Source organism: Balaenoptera physalus (genome assembly GCF_965194825.1).
Source record: "Balaenoptera physalus genome assembly, chromosome: 1".
Taxonomy (NCBI): Eukaryota; Metazoa; Chordata; class Mammalia; order Artiodactyla; family Balaenopteridae; genus Balaenoptera; species Balaenoptera physalus.
The window spans coordinates 46,781,816-46,799,907 of record NC_138882.1 but is presented as its reverse complement, the minus strand read 5'-3'; the positions used below and the strand labels follow the sequence as shown (position 1 = coordinate 46,799,907).

The 18,092-nt window shown below is 36.2% G+C and overlaps 1 protein-coding gene across 4 annotated transcripts in view; it reads right to left on the bottom strand.

The window, feature by feature from the left end:
• The window catches only part of EDEM3 (ER degradation enhancing alpha-mannosidase like protein 3), an 80,563-nt gene that overhangs the window by 23,008 nt on the left and 39,463 nt on the right, over positions 1 to 18,092 (bottom strand). For 3 of the 4 annotated variants that reach the window (XM_082472780.1, XM_082472782.1, XM_082472783.1), the window contains 6 exons: positions 14,426 to 14,591; positions 14,012 to 14,166; positions 12,809 to 12,965; positions 10,573 to 10,764; positions 9,100 to 9,265; positions 6,833 to 7,018 (listed from right to left, as the gene is read on the bottom strand). In XM_082472780.1, coding sequence (XP_082328906.1) covers positions 6,833 to 7,018; positions 9,100 to 9,265; positions 10,573 to 10,764; positions 12,809 to 12,965; positions 14,012 to 14,166; positions 14,426 to 14,591 — 1,022 coding nt within the window. The remainder of the gene's footprint in view (positions 1 to 6,832; positions 7,019 to 9,099; positions 9,266 to 10,572; positions 10,765 to 12,808; positions 12,966 to 14,011; positions 14,167 to 14,425; positions 14,592 to 18,092) is intronic. The other variant, XM_082472781.1, reaches the window with a different exon arrangement.

Below are 18,092 nucleotides of genomic sequence, written 5' to 3'. Positions count from 1 at the left end.
GGCAAGAATATAAAATGGAGAAAAGACAGCTTCTTCAATAAGGGATGCTGGGAAAACTGGTCAGCTACATGTAAAAGAATGAAATTAGAACACTCCCTAACAAGCATACACAAAAATAAACTCAAAATGGATTAAAGACCTAAATGTAAGGCCAGAGACGATCAAACTCTTAGAGGAAAACATAGGCAGAACACTCTATGACATAAATCACAGCAATATCCTTTTTGACCCAGCTCCTAGAGAAATGGAAAAAAACACAAAAATAAACAAATGGGACCTAATGAAACTTAAATGCTTTTTGCACAGCAAAGGAAACCATAAAGAAGATGAAAAGACAACCCTCAGAATGGGAGAAAATATTTGCAAATGAAGCAACTGACAAAGGATTAATCTCCAAAAATTACAAGCAGCTCATGCAGCTCAATAGCAAAAAACCAAAACACCCAATCCAAAAATGGGCAGAAGACCTAAACAGACATTTCTTCAAAGAGGATATACAGATTGCCAACAAACACATGAAAGAATGCTCAACATCATTAATCATTAGAGAAACGCAAATGAAAACTACAATGAGGTATAACCTCACACCAGTCAGAATGGCCATCATCAGAAAATCTACAAACAGCAAATGCTGGAGAGGGTGTGGAGAAAAGGGAACCCTCTTGCACTGCTGGTGGGAATGTAAATTGATACAGTCACTGTGGAGAACAGTATGGAGGTTCCTTAGAAAACTAAAATAGAACTACCATACGACCCAGCAATCCCACTACTGGGCATATACCCAGAGAAAACCATAATTCAAAAAGACACGTGCACCCCAATGTTCATTGCAGCACTATTTACAATAGCCAGGACACGGAAGCAACCTAAGTGTCCATCGATAGATGAATGGATAAAGAAGATGTGGCACATATATACAATGGAATATTACTCAGCCATAAAAAGAAACGAAATTGAGTTATTTGTAGTGAGGTGGATGGATCTAGAGTCTGTCACACAGAGTGAAGTAAGTCAGAAAGAGAAAAACAAATACCGCATGCTAACACATATATATGGAATCTAAAAAAAAAAAAAAAGGTCATGAAGAACCTAAGGACAGGACGGGAATAAAGATGCAGACCCACTAGAGAATGGACCTGAGGACATGGGGAGGGGGAAGGGTAAGCTGGGACAAAGTAAGAGAGTGGCATGGACATATATACACTACCAAATGTAAAATCAATAGCTAGTGGGAAGCAGCTGCATAGCACAGGGAGATCAGCTCGGTGCTTTGTGACCACCTAGCGGGGTGGAATAGGGAGAGTGGGAGAGAGGGAGACGCAAGAGGGAAGAGGTATGGGGATATATGTTTATGTATAGCTGATTCACTTTGTTATAAAGCAGAAACTAATACACCATTGTAATGCAATTATACTCCAATAAAGATGTTAAGAAAAAAAAAGATATATGCACCCCAATGTTCATTGCAGCACTATTTATAATAGCCAGGACATGGAAGCAATCTAAATGTCCATCGACAGATAAAGAAGATGTGGTGTGTGTGTATACACACACACACACACACACACACACACACACACACACACAATGGAATATTACTCAGCCATAAAAAAGAATGAAATAATGCCATTTGCAGCAACATGGATGGACCTAGAAATTATCATACTAAGTGAAGTAAGTCAGATAGATAAAGACAAATACCATATGATATCACTTAACATGTGGAATCTAAAATACGACACAAACCAACATATCTACAAAACAGAAACAGACTCTCAGACATAGAGAACAGACTTCTGGTTGCTAAGGGAGAGGGGAGGTGGCAGAGGGAAGGACTGAGAGTTTGGGATTAACATATTCAAACTAGTATATATAGGATGGATAAAGAAACAACAAGGTCCTACTGTATAGCACAGTGAACTATATTCAATATCCTCTGATAAACGATATTGGAAAAGAATATGATATATATATATATGTATGCATATACATAACTCAATCAGTTTGCTGTGCAACAGACATTAACACAACATTGTAAATCAGCTATACTTCAATTTAAAAAAATAACAGTGTAATATAGGAAAAGGAAAGATCAAGTGTATTTTCAGATTGTGTTTTATACTTAAACTCAAAGCAACTCAATTTTTAAAAACACTATCAAGATAAAAGAATTTGATAAGGAGGGTAAAAATAAGTAGGCAAATACAAATAACCCCAATAAAATACAAATAACGCTAATAAAATACAAATAACCCCAATAAAAGTAGAAGCTACAACACAGAATTAAATTTATTAAGAAATCTTATTGCTTAATACTATAAAATCTCAATGAAAACATAAAACAAGATCTGATTCAAATTACAGGTAAGTGTATGTTCCTGGATGGAAAGTCAATATTTAACAAAATTTTCTTGTTTATATGTAAGGTGTGCAATTATACAATTCCAAGATGAATCCCAATTCTACTTTTTTTTCTTTTCTTTTGGGACCAGATAGAATTATTTTTAAATTCCTATGGAAGAATATACATCACAGAGAAGTGAAGAAATTCTGAAAAGTATCAGTGACAGGAGAGTTGCCTTATCAGATATTAAAATTTATTCAAAATAGCAAACTTCAATTATTGGCACAGGAACAAACAAACAGATTAGTGGAGAAGAAGAGCAAGTCCAAAAACAGATCGAATATATAAGAATATCTGATATATAGCAAAGTGGCAACAAGCAGCTAAATAAAAATGGCAGTTGGAGAAGTACAGAAAGGAAGGAAGAATCTACCGCACCACGACACATCTTCATTCTAAGGTGCCTGCTGTCACAGTACGGAGTATCACAGTCCTAAGAGTGTAATGACCACACCACTACACATCTTCATTCTAAGGTGCCTGCTGTCACAGTACGGAGTATCACAGTCCTAAGAGTGTAATGACTACATCATTAAATTCAGGAATGGTGTATCAGAAACACAGGAAGCAACAAAAAAAGAATGAAGAAAATCTCAAGATACCAAAAAAAAAAAAAAGAAAAGAAAAGTACTAAGTTTTAATAATGAGAGGACAAAGGAACCTTGGCAAAGACTTCGAGACTGGATATTCTACAATCATTCATTCATCCACTCATTCATCCACACAACCAGCATTTACTGAAAGCAAGGAATACAGAGCTGACACACAGGTAAAGAAGTACAATGTAATATAAATGTCAAAGTATCTGTACAAATATATTAAGAAGATGTCCATACATTTTATCTATGAAAATAAGAGAAAAGTTCATAGAAAAGATAGCATTTAAACTTGGTATTTAGAATGACTGAACGTTTTTAAAGAGGAAAAGGTTGTGGGAGTGGGATAGGGATTAACAAGGCATTTCCAGAAAGAGGGAAGAGATGTGCAAATGCAAAAGTGCATGAGAAAACACGCGGTGGTTGGAGAAGAGAAGCTGGGGTAGGTAAGTATTGATTCTGCTAATGTTTCAGTTGCCCCTTTCCAGGCAAAGATGCCATCTGTTTGCATACTAGATTTGTCTCCTCAGAATCAAATTCCTTCCAATAGCAATCTAAGTTCTACAGATCAACCAAAGGACAGATTCACTGCAATCAAGTTCAGGGGAGGATAATCTTAGGAAAAGTAACACTGCCAGACTTAAATCTTGAGCAGTTCAAACCATGAGACCTTTCTTTTATTTCCTGTTTTCTCTGTCTGCCTCTTTACCAGACAGACACAAATACAGGAGTAGCCCTGAGAATATCTGTCTATAGCTCTTAAGGCACTGGAATTCTACACTATGAACTATAAGTATGACAATGTATTGAAATTTTTAAATGATTTTTTTTTCCCCGTTGAGAAATACTACTGGGAAAAGTCAATTGAATCTCAATTGTAAACTGTTTCAATTTGGATCTAAGGGTAAACAACACAGTGTCCTTTGTTTGTGGGCACAGGGTGGGAATTATTATTAAGTACCTTTACAAATTCTTGAAATTTTGGAAACGGACACATGACAGACACGATATTAACACTTCTATGGATAACTTAATTTTTAGAAGTGTGGCTGGTTTGATGTGAGGAAGCAGCATTTCCACTTGATAAATTACTAATGCTTTATTTCTGAAGAAGAATGTGTAGTAAGTTATCTGGACATTTTTGCTAGCAGATAGGACTGTTGCAGATATTTCTACATTAATAGCTGGGACTTATCAGAATTAGAAGGTGGGAGTGGGGGCTTGTTCTGGGGTTTCTATTTTCTGTCTTTATACATGGGAAGAACGCCTCAATCAAAACTGTGTGACTTTTTAAGGGAAATATGTATCTGTGGAATGAGATTTTTAGAAAAGCCAATCTGGATGACATTTTATCGTTCAGATTTAAGGCCGCTATTATTTGATGTACTTATATAATCTCACCTAGTACCCTTGATGGCACAATATGGCCAGATACAGAGCTAGGAGATTAAAAAAGAGGGGCGTGGGGTGCCTTCTTGGTCTTGTTCAGTGTTTCTCCAAGTACAGCTGTGTGCAATTAACTGGGATGCTTGTTTAAAATTTCAGATTCTGATCCCCCAATTTCAGAGGGTCTGATTCAATACTCTGGAGTAGGACTCAGGAATCTACACTTTTAACTACTACATCAGCTGATTCTGATGCAGAAGAGAAACACTTGACGCATGCAGTAATGGCACAGGACAAATTAATGATAACCACTACAGACGTTAACTTAGAATATTTTCCTAAGTGAAAAAAGCAGTTGATTTAATAAAACTATTATCATTGACTTTAGTTACACTGATAAATATTAACAATTATACTATAACTCATTGCTGATAGTTAATAATGCCGTACAGTTCATTAAAAAGCTATACCAAAAGGGCAATTTTTCAAGACTTTTTGTCAAAATGTCACTCTATAACAGAAATACAGTTCAAAAAATTGACTATCAAAACTCTAAAAAAATATATAATTTAAATAAAGTCCTTTTATTACAAGGTCCTTAAGGGAATACTGTTATGCTGTTCAGACTTTTTTTTTTTTTTTTTTAATAGTAGAACTGATCTTTTTTCCTATCTTTTCTCTGGTATAAGAAGCACACGCTTTACCACAATCTCACAGTCCTCACCCCACACACTCCTACACATATAGGAGTTTTTTTAACAAGTCGATCTTTTAAATATTTTACACTGCATTCAAATAAAAAGTAATCAAAAATAACACGTGCCATACAACATCTTTGTTAGAGTGACTCTTGCATGGGTATGGACTAGTGAATTCACCTATTAGATATTTCATTTATAGATAAATTGAGTTATAGATCAATAAAGAATCATCATTATGGGACAGCTGACTAGACATGAAAATAATCTAATTACTTTAAAGCAGATATTATCATGGTAGCCACTGAAACTATATATATATATATATATATATATATATGTGCACACACATGTGTGTATATACATGTATATATACACATACATATATACATATATATAATTTAAGGCTTATTAAAGATACTTACTACTATTAATAATGTAGCTCGGAATCATTTTACCTTTTAATATTGCTGCTGAAATTCCAATGGTAGCACAAAATAGGGGGGAAAAAGCAAAGGCATTAAAGAGTTATATGGAATAATATTCTGCCTGTGTTTGATGTGCTTAAATGCATGTATATAGGAAAGAAGATCTGAGTTGGAAAAAAGGGCTCAGGAAAAAAAAAAAACAGGCACACAGGCGGATTTAAGAAGATCAGAAATCCTTTCTACTGTTTCTCTTTATACATCCTTACATACATCCTACTCACTCCATAGTGCTTAAATAGTTGACATCTGAATGAATCTCAAAGAATAAAGCAATACAAGAAGACAAGACAAAACACTAATTTGGCTAGCACTAGATTATTGCTAAACTTTTTTTTTTTATTGTTCCCCTTGGAAGTTATACTGAATTGAAATGAGTAAGTTTCCTACCTATCTACCAACCAAACATCCCAACATCAAAAACCCTGTACAGATTATACAACTTTATCCATTTAAGCGGGGGTGGGAGGAGTACTGCTCTCTCTATAGGTGTCTCCAGTGGATAAGAAAGACTGCTGTTATAAGCAGGATTTCAGTCTATGTCTGATGGTTCACTTTCCCTCATTTCTCCTCTATTCCTAGATGTGAAACTATGAAAGAATACTAGTTAAGACCTTGCATTTATACAGCAATTTGGGTTTCAAAGAGCTTTCAAGTTACTAACAAACATTTTGGCCTAGAGAGGACTATATCATGAATTAAGGCATGCTATCTTGTTCTTCAGGCATCAGCCATGTGTAACTCTTGTAACTTACAAATACCTATGTGATCAACTTGGATCTCAATGGAAAGAAGCTGCTAGATTTCTATTGCCTTCAGCAAGACAGTGGTCATTTGATTACAGGTGGCCTGGTAAAACCCCACTACTATTATATTGTATATAACACCCTTCTATACAATCTCTTTTTATTCCTTATTAAAAAAATAGAAGATGTAGTATCAGTGAAATTGAATGGTGAACATCTGTGGATATTAAAAATGACTCAGGGTAATCTCTTGTATTTTTATCACTGGGCAGAATTATAGCAAAAATTATAAATTACATACAAAAATATAATTCTAGAAACATTCTAACTCAGTGAACAAAGCAAAATAAACATTTTACTACCCTGTTTTCCAAAAGAAAAATATATTTTGAAACCATCTTCTAAAAAGTTCACTTCTTTTACCAGTGAACCATAAATAATCTTTGCGCAACTCATTTTTGTTATCAAGTTAGGAAAGTTAATGCTAAGCTGAATACAAATGATTTTTTACCCTTACCTCGATCTTTTGCTTTGTCAGAAAGGAGCACCTCTACCTCCTCATATTCCCGGATGGCATCCAATATGATACTTCCTTCTTTACTGAATAAGAACAGCATGGGAATCGTGATGTCATCTGTGTCCTTTCCATCACCTGCCATCTGGAACAGAGGGGCAGTATCACTGCTGCTCCCCTCATTGTCATCTAGCCAGAAAATGAATACAGCAAACATAAAAACGTTCGTCCATTAAAAAGGTCTAGCTACCAATCTTTACTGTTTTTTACCTCTTGATGGCATTAATTTTCTGCATCAAGAACCATAAAAACACTCATACTTTTGGGGCCCACTAATTCTACTCCTAGAAATCTATCCTGAGGAAATAATTCAAAAGAAGCAAAATGATCTATGCCCGAAAAAGTTTACTGGAGTGCTTTTTGTAACTGTCAACAACTGTAAACTATTATAAGTAAATTATAACGAACTACCTGAGGGAACACACAGAAAAACATAATGTTATTATTACATAAAAAAAGTAGAACACAAAATTCTATGATTATGACTATAAAAATTTCATATGCTTATGAAAAAGCTAAAAATGGAAAAATTCAAAGACTTGAATTACAATGATAGAACTATGAAATTTTATTGTTGTTTAGGATTTCTTCTAATGGCATTATATTGTTTTACCGAACTACAAATTGACGGTTCTTTTTAATATACTGTTCACAAGGAATAATTATGACTATACTGTTTTTTCCTCTGTAAGTTGAATGAAACACTATTGTTACTTTACACTGGTTAAATAATAGGAGTACGACTGCTAAATACTGTTTTACTGGTGATGCCAGTTATGTCCAGCCCTAATCTTACACGCCAGTCTCCCTGGAGAACCTGCCCATCCCTTCTCAGACAGCTTGCGTGGATAGGCCCTTCTAAGTGGAGAATACCATGTAGAACCCATCCCCTTAGCAGTAACTGACTAGACAAAGGATGGCTACCTGACCCTCAGTCTCTCTGCTGCTTGTCACTGCTACAACCACTCAACTCCGCCACTGTAGCCTGAAAGTGGCTATAGATGACATGGAAACAAACTGACATGCTGTGTTCTAGCTAAACTTTCATTTACAAATACAGGCAGTGAGCTGAACTTGGCTTGCAGGCTGTAGTTTGCCAACCACTGATTTAAGTTATGAAGCAGAATTTCTCCTAATACTTACTTAGATTAATGAAATTCATGCATTTCATTAAATCAACACTGGCGTGCCGATATGAGATAAGCAAAAGGCATAGTAAATAATTTTTCACTGAAATAAATCCTACTGTTTTATTTTAAATCTCTTAATGTTTATTTACCCTGAGTTCAAAAAGGAAATCTATCCTAATTAGAAAGAACAAATTCAAAATGGAGTTCCCCTGTGAGACAATCTATACAGAAGAACTAACTTCACAAATAGGATGTGACCTCAGGTTTTCCAGTTCTTTCTGAATGTAAACTCATATTTACTTAAAGCATAGAAAAATTTATATTTTCCCTGATAGTCATGCCCTGCTTGTCACGGTATCAGTGATCTTTTGTGGAAAATGAAAAGGCAAACACACTGGTTGAAATACATGCATAAAATGATTCGAATTTTATAATTTCAGTGGAAAAAGACCCAAGGAGATAAAAACTTGCTAGCAACTAGTGCTTATACCCATGACATGTCAGTTATTTTAGGAAATTTTATATATATTATCTTCAAACCTTACAACCACCTAAAAGATATTTATTACCATTTTCACTGGAGCTAAAAAATACACTATGGAATAAACAGATAAAGAAACTAAAGCTGGGCCAAGGTTACACCATGATTTTGTGGCAGAGCCAGGAACTACAACCCCACGTGTCTGACTCCAAAGCCGGCATCTATGTGGAGTAATGGATACTTTCAGTGACTCCCCACTGGAGGTGGCACGGTGTAATTCTTGCTCCTAGGGGGCTTTGGATCTCATGGGCCCATTTTTTTATCCATGGTATTGGGTGTTTTTAGCACTCACTCCTACTGCACCTTCACACTGGACCCCAAGTACTTTTATTGGCATTAATATACAGAAACCCAAATCTAGACTTTCAAACAAGATATGAGATATATACACATTCTTAAGAGAGTCACTGGATTACCTACCCATTATGCTGGCTAGTGAAGTAAAAATAGTGACAAACTCTGATAAAAGTTTGGAAAATGAAAGGAAAAATCCTAAAAATCACGTCTTAGTCAACACAATGACATGGAGGATTACTTACCAATAACGATGCCCCCAATGGCTCCAGCATTCTGGATGTTGCGTGCCTTTTCTGCAAACATGCACTGTCCTCTTTGTATCAAAGCAATCTTTCCCATCACTGCCTCAGGGTTAGTAAGCTCTGAACAACCATTGTACGGTTTACTGCTTGCAACAAATCCTCTTGTCTGGCGGAAATAAAAGTAACTTAAGTAATCTTTTATCTTCTCCAATCACTACCTAGTCATTAAAATTCAGTATCTAGAGCTTTAAGTAGACCTCCCTTCTTTTCTAATGATAACATATACAATATATATTTAGCATAAATTTTTGTTTTGAACATTTTGCATATTATAGTACCCAACTAATATTTCTACCATGCTTTGCAGTTTATGAAGCATTTTTACATAAATTACTAAACCAGATCTTTATAATGACTCTGAGTGAAGTAATACAGATAATATTTCCATTTTACGTATGGGGAAACTGAGATTCAGTTTACATAATTTGCTCAAAGTCACAATGTTAGTAAGTGGTAAAGTTGGAACCTCAGGCTGACTCACTACATACCCATACCCACACTTACAAGAAGCTGGGAACCATTTTTAAACCATCACTGGTAACAGGAAAAATTTTTGAAAGAGGGGAAAAATGGATTTAGTCTACATGAATCTGCAAGCAGTTCTTCTTCCAAGAAAAATTAAATCCACCAGAGAACTGATTTTAAAGATGGGAGTGTAAAGATGTTTCAAGATCCTTCTCTCTCTTAGAAGGTAAACTCCATGAGGGCATAAATCTTCACTGGTTTTTGTAAACTTGATATATAGCAAATATCTAAAATACTGCCTAGAAAAAGAGTTATTGAATAAATGAATCAACTATAAACCTACATAGCTTTAAAATATACACTAGAAAAAGTTTAAATTGGGGGTAATAGAATTCAAAGACCACTGGCTTTAGATGATCAGAATAGTTGGGTTCTGGTCTAGTGGCTAGCTTTGCTACCAGTTAGTCAGATAGTTGAACCTGTGAACTTCGTTTCCTACAGTAAAACTAACAGGATAGACTAGCTTAATGGCCTTCCAAATTTGCTCAGCGGAACCTCAGTGTCTGATGCTCTCCACAGCCACTTGTCCAGAGCACCTCTGCTTTAGCTGTTCCCTACATTAAGCCTCTGAGTTAGATTTTTGTTCAAAGAAAAGTTTCAGTAGTTACAAAGTTTGAAAACCATTTTTAGATAAGTTAAAGGCATTGAATTAGAGAACAATATCTGAACATTTTAAGTAAAATTCTATAACCATACTGCACACATAAATTATGACTCAATATTTTCAAGATATGCTTTTAATTTTAATCTACTTTAATCTGGGAGATTAAATATTTAGGTGTTTTAAATAAGTTAAAACTACTAAATTAGAAAAGAGACTAAGAAATTAGACAATACTTAACTAATATTTGAGCTCAATTTCAACAAGCATATTATAGGTGTACATACCTCTTTATGTTTAGACAGATCTAGCCCAAACTGAGCTGGACCAGCAGTTAATACTACCCGGCCAAAAAATGGGTGAGAAACAATTTGTACAGCTCGTGGAGGTAGCTGCTGTTCTTTTTGTTGTTGACTTGACAATTCAATCATCTCCTGCATAAACCTCAACCCATCTTCTGCGTCAATTGAACTAGCAGCCTAGGAAAGAAACAAATTAATTTTATCCTTTCTTTCTGGAAACTTTCAACTTTTTGATTTCTTAAATACTACTGCACTATAGTTTTCTACTCAAAAAATTTCTCCTATCAGTTTTGGTCTCTACCAAATATTTATGGCCTTATTTGTTCTCAAAAATATTACTTCTGGAAATATTTTCTGCATATAACATCTGTAATTTTTATTAATGTCTCTTTCAGTGTCCTATAAACCACTTTTGATACAAATTGAGAAGTGCACTTCCACTAAATGCTCACTTTGCTTGTTTTCTCCTCTGGTTGCCCTTTTAAGAAATAAACCTCATAACTGACCCATATTCCCCTTCTTCTTTGAAATTATGAACGAACAACCAGATTAAATTCAAAACATAAGTATCAGGCACCTATTACATCCCAGCACTTGACTAGGCACTAGGGACATAATCTTTTACTTTAAGAAGTTTGTATCTAGAGGAGAGAGACATGTAAAATTAGCTATGATAAAATTTCTCAAGTGGGAAAGTGCACTAGTAACACAGACAAAGGAAGGACTATTCTATCGGTGTGTATCTGGGAAATATTTGGAATGATTCAAATTGAATCTTAATAGAGGAAAAGGTGAAGAGTGCCTGACTACAGGAGGAAAAGGATGAATTCCTAACACCTTATAGGAAAAGTCAATGGAACCTGACAAGGGATAGAGGACAGAGGAGAACGGAAAGGAGCTGGGAGAAAGAAATTCAAGCCCATCCTGAGATTTCTAGTGTTGGTGACTTAGAGAATGATGATAGGGTTGACTGAGATGGAGAACGAAAGGGCAGAGAGACAGAATGTAGTGGGAGGAGGGAGAGAGAATTAATTCAGGTTTGGACAGATTGAGATTGAGATGCAGAAATGTACGGCAGGTAGACTATAGCTGGGTTTAAAAAGTAAAGTAAAGTTGGGTTTAAGAAGTAAAGTAAAATCAGGATTACATACATGTATCGCGTGTACAAAGATGACAGCAGAGCTTGTAGAAACAGATGACACTATTGAAGAAGAGTATAGTAAGAAAAACATACGATCCAGGTTCTTTGGTGCCTATACTGAGTCGTGCCAAGAAGAGCTGCAAAGGAATCTACAAAATATTGCACAGAGTATTTGGAAAGGTGTTGCTGGAATGCCCTGGAAGCCAAGAAAGGGGTAGGTTTTAAAAAGAGGCCAGCCAATAGTTACATAAAAGTTCAGTCAGAGGAGGACTAAGGGGCTACTGGCTGGCAATTATGTCACTGGTGACCCATGTGAAAGCAATGTCATCAGAGATGTCATTCCCAGCGCTGGGGAGTGAGGATGAGTGAGACGTAAGCAAGCAGACAGAAGTCTCGTTAGGGAAGGAGGGATGATGTGGCAAGAATAGGGATGAGACCGAAACCTGAGGGGAAGGCAAGGTGAGGGGAAGGCTGAATCCGAGATTATGGGGTATCTGAATATGGTTCTACTAGGTTGAAATCATTTCTCAAACTGTAGTTTTCTCAGAATTAATGCAGTAATAAGGTGGATAATTTAAAGGCCTCAGGTTATGAAAGCTTTTAAAGCAAAAATCAATAAAAATTTCTCAAAGAGGTATGTTATGTTTCCTAGGCATAGATAGATAAATGCAAATTTTGATTTCTATAATGAATAAAGTATTTAAATTCAGCTCTTTGGAAACTAAAATAGTGTAAAATAGAGATATAAATATTAAAATGAATTATTAGCTTTTAAGATTATGTTCTAAATAAAATAGTGGAAAGACACGGGACTGAGAAATAGAAAACATAGATCTGAGTCCTATATTTGACCATATTAACATAAGCAAATTACTCAACCTATTTGTGGCTTGACTGATTTATACTACAAAGGGGTTGAATCAGATGGCTTTCCAAAATACTTCCAAGTCCTAAAATTCTGATACTCTGACTTTAAACCACACACTGAAGGTTTTTAAAAGCCAAATGTCATTATCTTATTAAAGCTACTGAGAACAAAGAGGACAGAGATGGTAGCTAATTCGTACAGCAATATCTTACTTGGATTGCATGTTGAACCAGCTGGACTCTCCCATCTTTGAGGTGAATCAAACTCACCCCCATCTTCTTCAAGATTTCTAAATGCTCAGGGTTAGTGGCCATGAAATCTCTGGCTCTCAGAGGGGGTTTAGCTCCACTCCTGAAACTCTCCTCTCTGCTAAAAGGAATTATAGGCAAGGCTTAAAAAAACCCACAAGTCAGAATTGGGAAAAAAAGCATAAGGCAAACAAATTGCTAGTTTTAAACTAGTGAAAAATGGAATAACTAGAAAGAGTTACTTACCTACATATAACTTAGGTTTTTAATAAGTGGTATAGCTTTCAAATATATTTTACAGTTACAAAAGCTTGTATATTATCTATAAGGCAGTATTAATCAACAGCATTACAATTATTTGAAGGTACACAATAGGTTGGCTTAGAGATTTATTACTATTTATTTCTCCCTCAAAAAACAGATGTTTCTCTCAATATTTTAAAAGCAAAACAATACTTATATCAGTGAACGATAACATTCACTTAAGAAAAATAATTTTTTAAAATTTCCTAGTAATGGTTTTTCTAATGTAACTATTTGGAAGAAAATGCACTCATTAAGGCAAAAAGTCTTATTCAACAACCAAGAGTAAGTACCTCATCAAAAAAATCAAATCAAAACACTGTTATTTTTCCTATACAGAAACTACAGATAAAAGGAAAAATATTTTCTACATATACAAAACGTGGAAATATTTGATGAAACGGTTGTGTAAAAATGTGCTCTGGATCTAGAGGGGTGGGATAGGGAGGATGGGAGGGAGATGCAAGAGGGGGGAGATATGAGAACATATGTATATGTATAGCTGATTCACTCTGTTATAAAGCAGAAACTAACACACCATCGTAAAGCAATTATACTCCAATAAAGATGTTTAAAAAAAAAAATGTGCTGTGGAAGTTACAAACTATCACACGCTGCCATTATTCCTTGGTTCATTAAACAAAAGATACACAGAAGATTTCCATAATAATAAAGACATTACTGCAGAATAAACTTTGCTATCTAACTTTACTCACCAATTTTTAATTTTAATCAGTGATAAGTACATACTCAGTATTTTTGATCTAAATGAATGTCTTCTTGGCTGTTATACGTTCCTTACATTCTCTGTCATTTACTAAGAATTCATTTTGATATTAACAAATATAAAATAAGACATCTTACACTCTGATGATGCCTCGAGGACAGCTCTTGTCCACCACATTTTTCAAGGGTTCACGGATGCTCTGAGCATACAGTGGGTCATTAGGGAAGAGGATCTGAGTGTTTGGACAAGTCCAATCAAAATTACTGTCATCCAGTTCCGTATATTCTGAAGTCTAAAAATATAAAAGAATGTTACATAAATAAAAATAATTATTTTACTTTACAGTTTGTTCAAAGGAAACATTTAAGTGAAATGTAAGTATACACAGGATGTAATAAAAGAAAACAAAATAAGAAAACATCAAGGGTACTTCTCCTACCACACTATATTTATAGAATTCTAGTCATGGATTACTTTTTACTTGGAAAAACAAAACAAACACATAGGAGTGAAAAAGAGAGTAAGACATTTAGTTCAAAAACATAACCTACTGTGTTCTTCTTAGAGATTCTTTGATTTGTAGTAGAGAGCCAAAGAGGTAGCAGATGAGCTTCTGTTGTAAAAATGTAATCTTCTATGTCAAAAATAACGTCTTCTTTATCCGCGAATAACAGGTAAAGATATTTAAACATTTCGGCCAAGAAGAAGGAATCCATTCTAAAATAAAAGGATACAAATAAATCTAAGAACATAAAAATATCCAAATGCCAACTATCTGAAAGCCACAGAATCAAGGTCAATAAACCTGTCTACACCAGTACAGACATCCAAAGAACTATAGAATGTATCTATCCTCTGGTGTAATAGCCTTGACTCCAAGCATATTCCAAGGAAATGAAAAAGACCAGAAGGGCTGCCTACCACACAGGTACACTAAATCTTGTCAATACTGCAGACAAGGTTTTCCTATGGGCCTTCTGAGGGAGAGTTTTCCATTTCTTCTACAGGGAACCAACAGCAGGGAGGTAATGCAGATGACCTTTACTACTGAGGACCATATAAGAATCTTCAACTAATATTAATTGAACTGGATAAAGTAATACAATTTTATTTATTTATTTATTTATTTATTTATTTATTTATTTATTTATTTATTTATTTTTGGCTGTGTCGGGTCTTCGTTTCTATGCGAGGGCTTTCTCTAGCTGTGGCAAGTGGGGGCCACTCTTCATCGCAGTGCGCGGGCCTTTCACTGCCGCGGCCTCTCCTGTTATGGAGCACAGGCTCCAGACGCACAGGCTCAGCAGTTGTGGCTCACGGGCGTAGTTGCTCCGCGGCATGTGGGATCTTCCCAGACCAGAGCTCGAACCCGTGTCCCCTGCATTGGCAGGCGGACCCTCAACCACTGCGCCACCAGGGAAGCCCAAGTAATACAATTTTGATGCAGCCATTTAAGTGATAACCAAGAAGGCTTTAAAAGTAATCATTTACAAAATGTTACAGGAAAAAAGTACAACACAAAATCACATGGATTATGATGATAACATTGTAAACATTTAAATACCTGCCAAGTGTGACTTTACAAATGATTTAATGTTATAACGTTTTAACAAACATTTTAAAGGAAAGCTTTTATAAAAAGTGGTAGGAAAAGAGCACAGTCGTTAGATGGAGTTACAATAACAAGGAATTTAATTATATGTGCTACTTCCCAAAGCATCCTAGCTTTTAGCAGTTACTAGACAGGCTGCACAGTTTCGTAACTGGCCAAGCACAATTCCTGGCACACAGCAGGCACTCAATAAATGTTTGCGAATGCAAGTTTAAACAGCATTACTAAAGAATGAACTGGAGAGGCAGTTGGACATAGCGGTAAAGAGCTGGGGCTTTGGAAATAGAAAAGAACTTGTGATGGCGAGCTACGTGCCCAAGGGGATATTATATAAGGACTGTGAGCTTCAGTTTATCCTGAAAGGACATAATAATAGTGCATGCCTAACAGTGGTGCAAAGACTAAATGTCATACTATAATGTCAACTATTTAGCATAGCACCCGGCATGTGTATGAGCTCAAAAACAGAGCTATCATTATTTTTCCCAGACATAAATGATGTTTTATTTTGGAACAACAACTGTAATGTTTCAAAACTTCTTTGAACATTTTGGATGTTAATCATTTTATAACAGATAGAATACTTCCCTGTCAATCTGCAATACACTTATGGTAATTTAACTTTTTCTGGAGGACTGACAGTTATTACCATAAGCATATGCTAGCTTAAGAACGGTAAACTGATGTGCAAGATTTTGATTTTTGGCAAATTCCACAAGTGATTACGAAACATGATTTGTAAATGCTTAGAAAAGACTAGAGACGTGGTAGGATCACTGCAGTATGAGTTGGGTAAAGTTAGCAAGTTTGGGTATCGTATCACATAATCTATTTTGTACTTGAAAACCATAAATATGTACACAAATGCAAACACAAAGGCATTAAAAATGTCTGGAAGACAGTTTCTAAAACTGCCAACAGTGATGATCTTAGGACGGCAAGTGGGGAAAGTATTGTAGGGAAGATTTTCATATTCTTTTTGCCATTTAAATTCTTTAACTGATCATTTATTATAAGAAAAATACAGATATTTCTTTTCTGAAACCTGTGTGTGGGGGGCCAGGGAATGGAGACACTGGTGAGCCAGACAACAGCACCGGTAGCTCCGCAGGGGAGCAAGCAACCAAATGCAAAGAGCAGGACATGGAAGATTTTAAGGCATAATTATCTAAACCCCAGATCCCTGAAAACAGTAATTCAGCTAATACATTACATGACTGAGATGAGATTTAAGCCTTCTTTTTGGTCTAGAAACGCACCAAAAAAAAAAAAAAAAAAAAAAAACCCAACAAAATGAAATTTTGTTGGGATGAGTATCAAGTTCTAAGTTTGCACTTTTAAAAATCAAATCAGTTTCTGAAGAGCAGGGTAGAGAACACCCATTTGTCAGCAAGTCATTGTCAAGTATCTGAGGTCAACTGGCCACAAGTTCACTGTCTGTGAAACGTAATAAAGCTGCTAAAGCACATCCAAGAACATGGTAGGACAAGGATTAGGAGTTCTCAACCTTTTATGTGTCAAATGCATGCGAGAGACGCAACACTACCACGAGGAACAGTGAGCAGACCAAGTGGTGATCCTCAAGCGGAGAGAGGGTGTGAGCCCACCAGCCCCTCAGAAGATGACCCGTCTTGCACCTGGACCCAGACGGCAACAGCGCTTCTGCACCAAGTGCACCTCGGGCCTTGTTAACTCTGGACGTGATGCTTTAAGGGGCACTCTGTACACTGGACTGCGCAACCAGATGCGGCACAGGCGGCCGCCAGAGATGCAGAAACAGCGCCGCGGGAGGGACACTCAGCAGGAGGAAGAGGAAGGACGCTGACTTTAGAAACACGGAACTCTCTGAACAGAGCAAATCATGTCTTCCTCTGTAATTGCTCCACCTGCTACGTTTCCTTCTGCTCTAGCGCTCAGCTCATCACGTGGCTGTGATTACTTCTTTACATACCTATCTTCTTCACTGACCGTAAGTCACAGGCCGGCAGGGACTGATTCTAATTTATCTTTTCATCCTCTTACCCAAGTGCAGCGTCTGGCGCACAGCAGGTGATTAATTACTGTTCCTTGAATGAGCTGCCAGTAGAGCATATCGTCAAAAGCCTATCTTGCCTTGATTAGAATTAACCTTACTAACTGTGTGACCTCAGGCAAGCTCCCCATCTCCCTGTGCCTTGGTTTCTTCATCTATAAAATGAAGATCATAATAGAAATTATACTTCAGAGGGTGGCTGTAAAGGATCAAATGAATTAAACATATAAAGTGCTTAATTAGAAGAGTTCCTGAAATGTAGGAAGCAGCCAATAAATGTTACAGATAAATACAAAAGCTATCTGCTTTCATTTCTTGCTGTTTTCTGTGTGTCTGCTTCCAGAAACCTATCCATTTCTTATCAGCTGTGGTCAGGGAAGGAGGTCCCAAGCCTAATTAACTAATATCTAAATGCTCCGAGAGAAGGACTGAGGGTCAATTCTGCAAGTAGATAATGAGTGTTGTATTGCACCTGTCCCTAGTTCCTCTGCCGGAAACTCCTTTTACTACTTTCCTTTTTCTAGTTTTCTAGTCCTGATTCTTCAGGACACAGGACACTCAAGTGACTGTCATA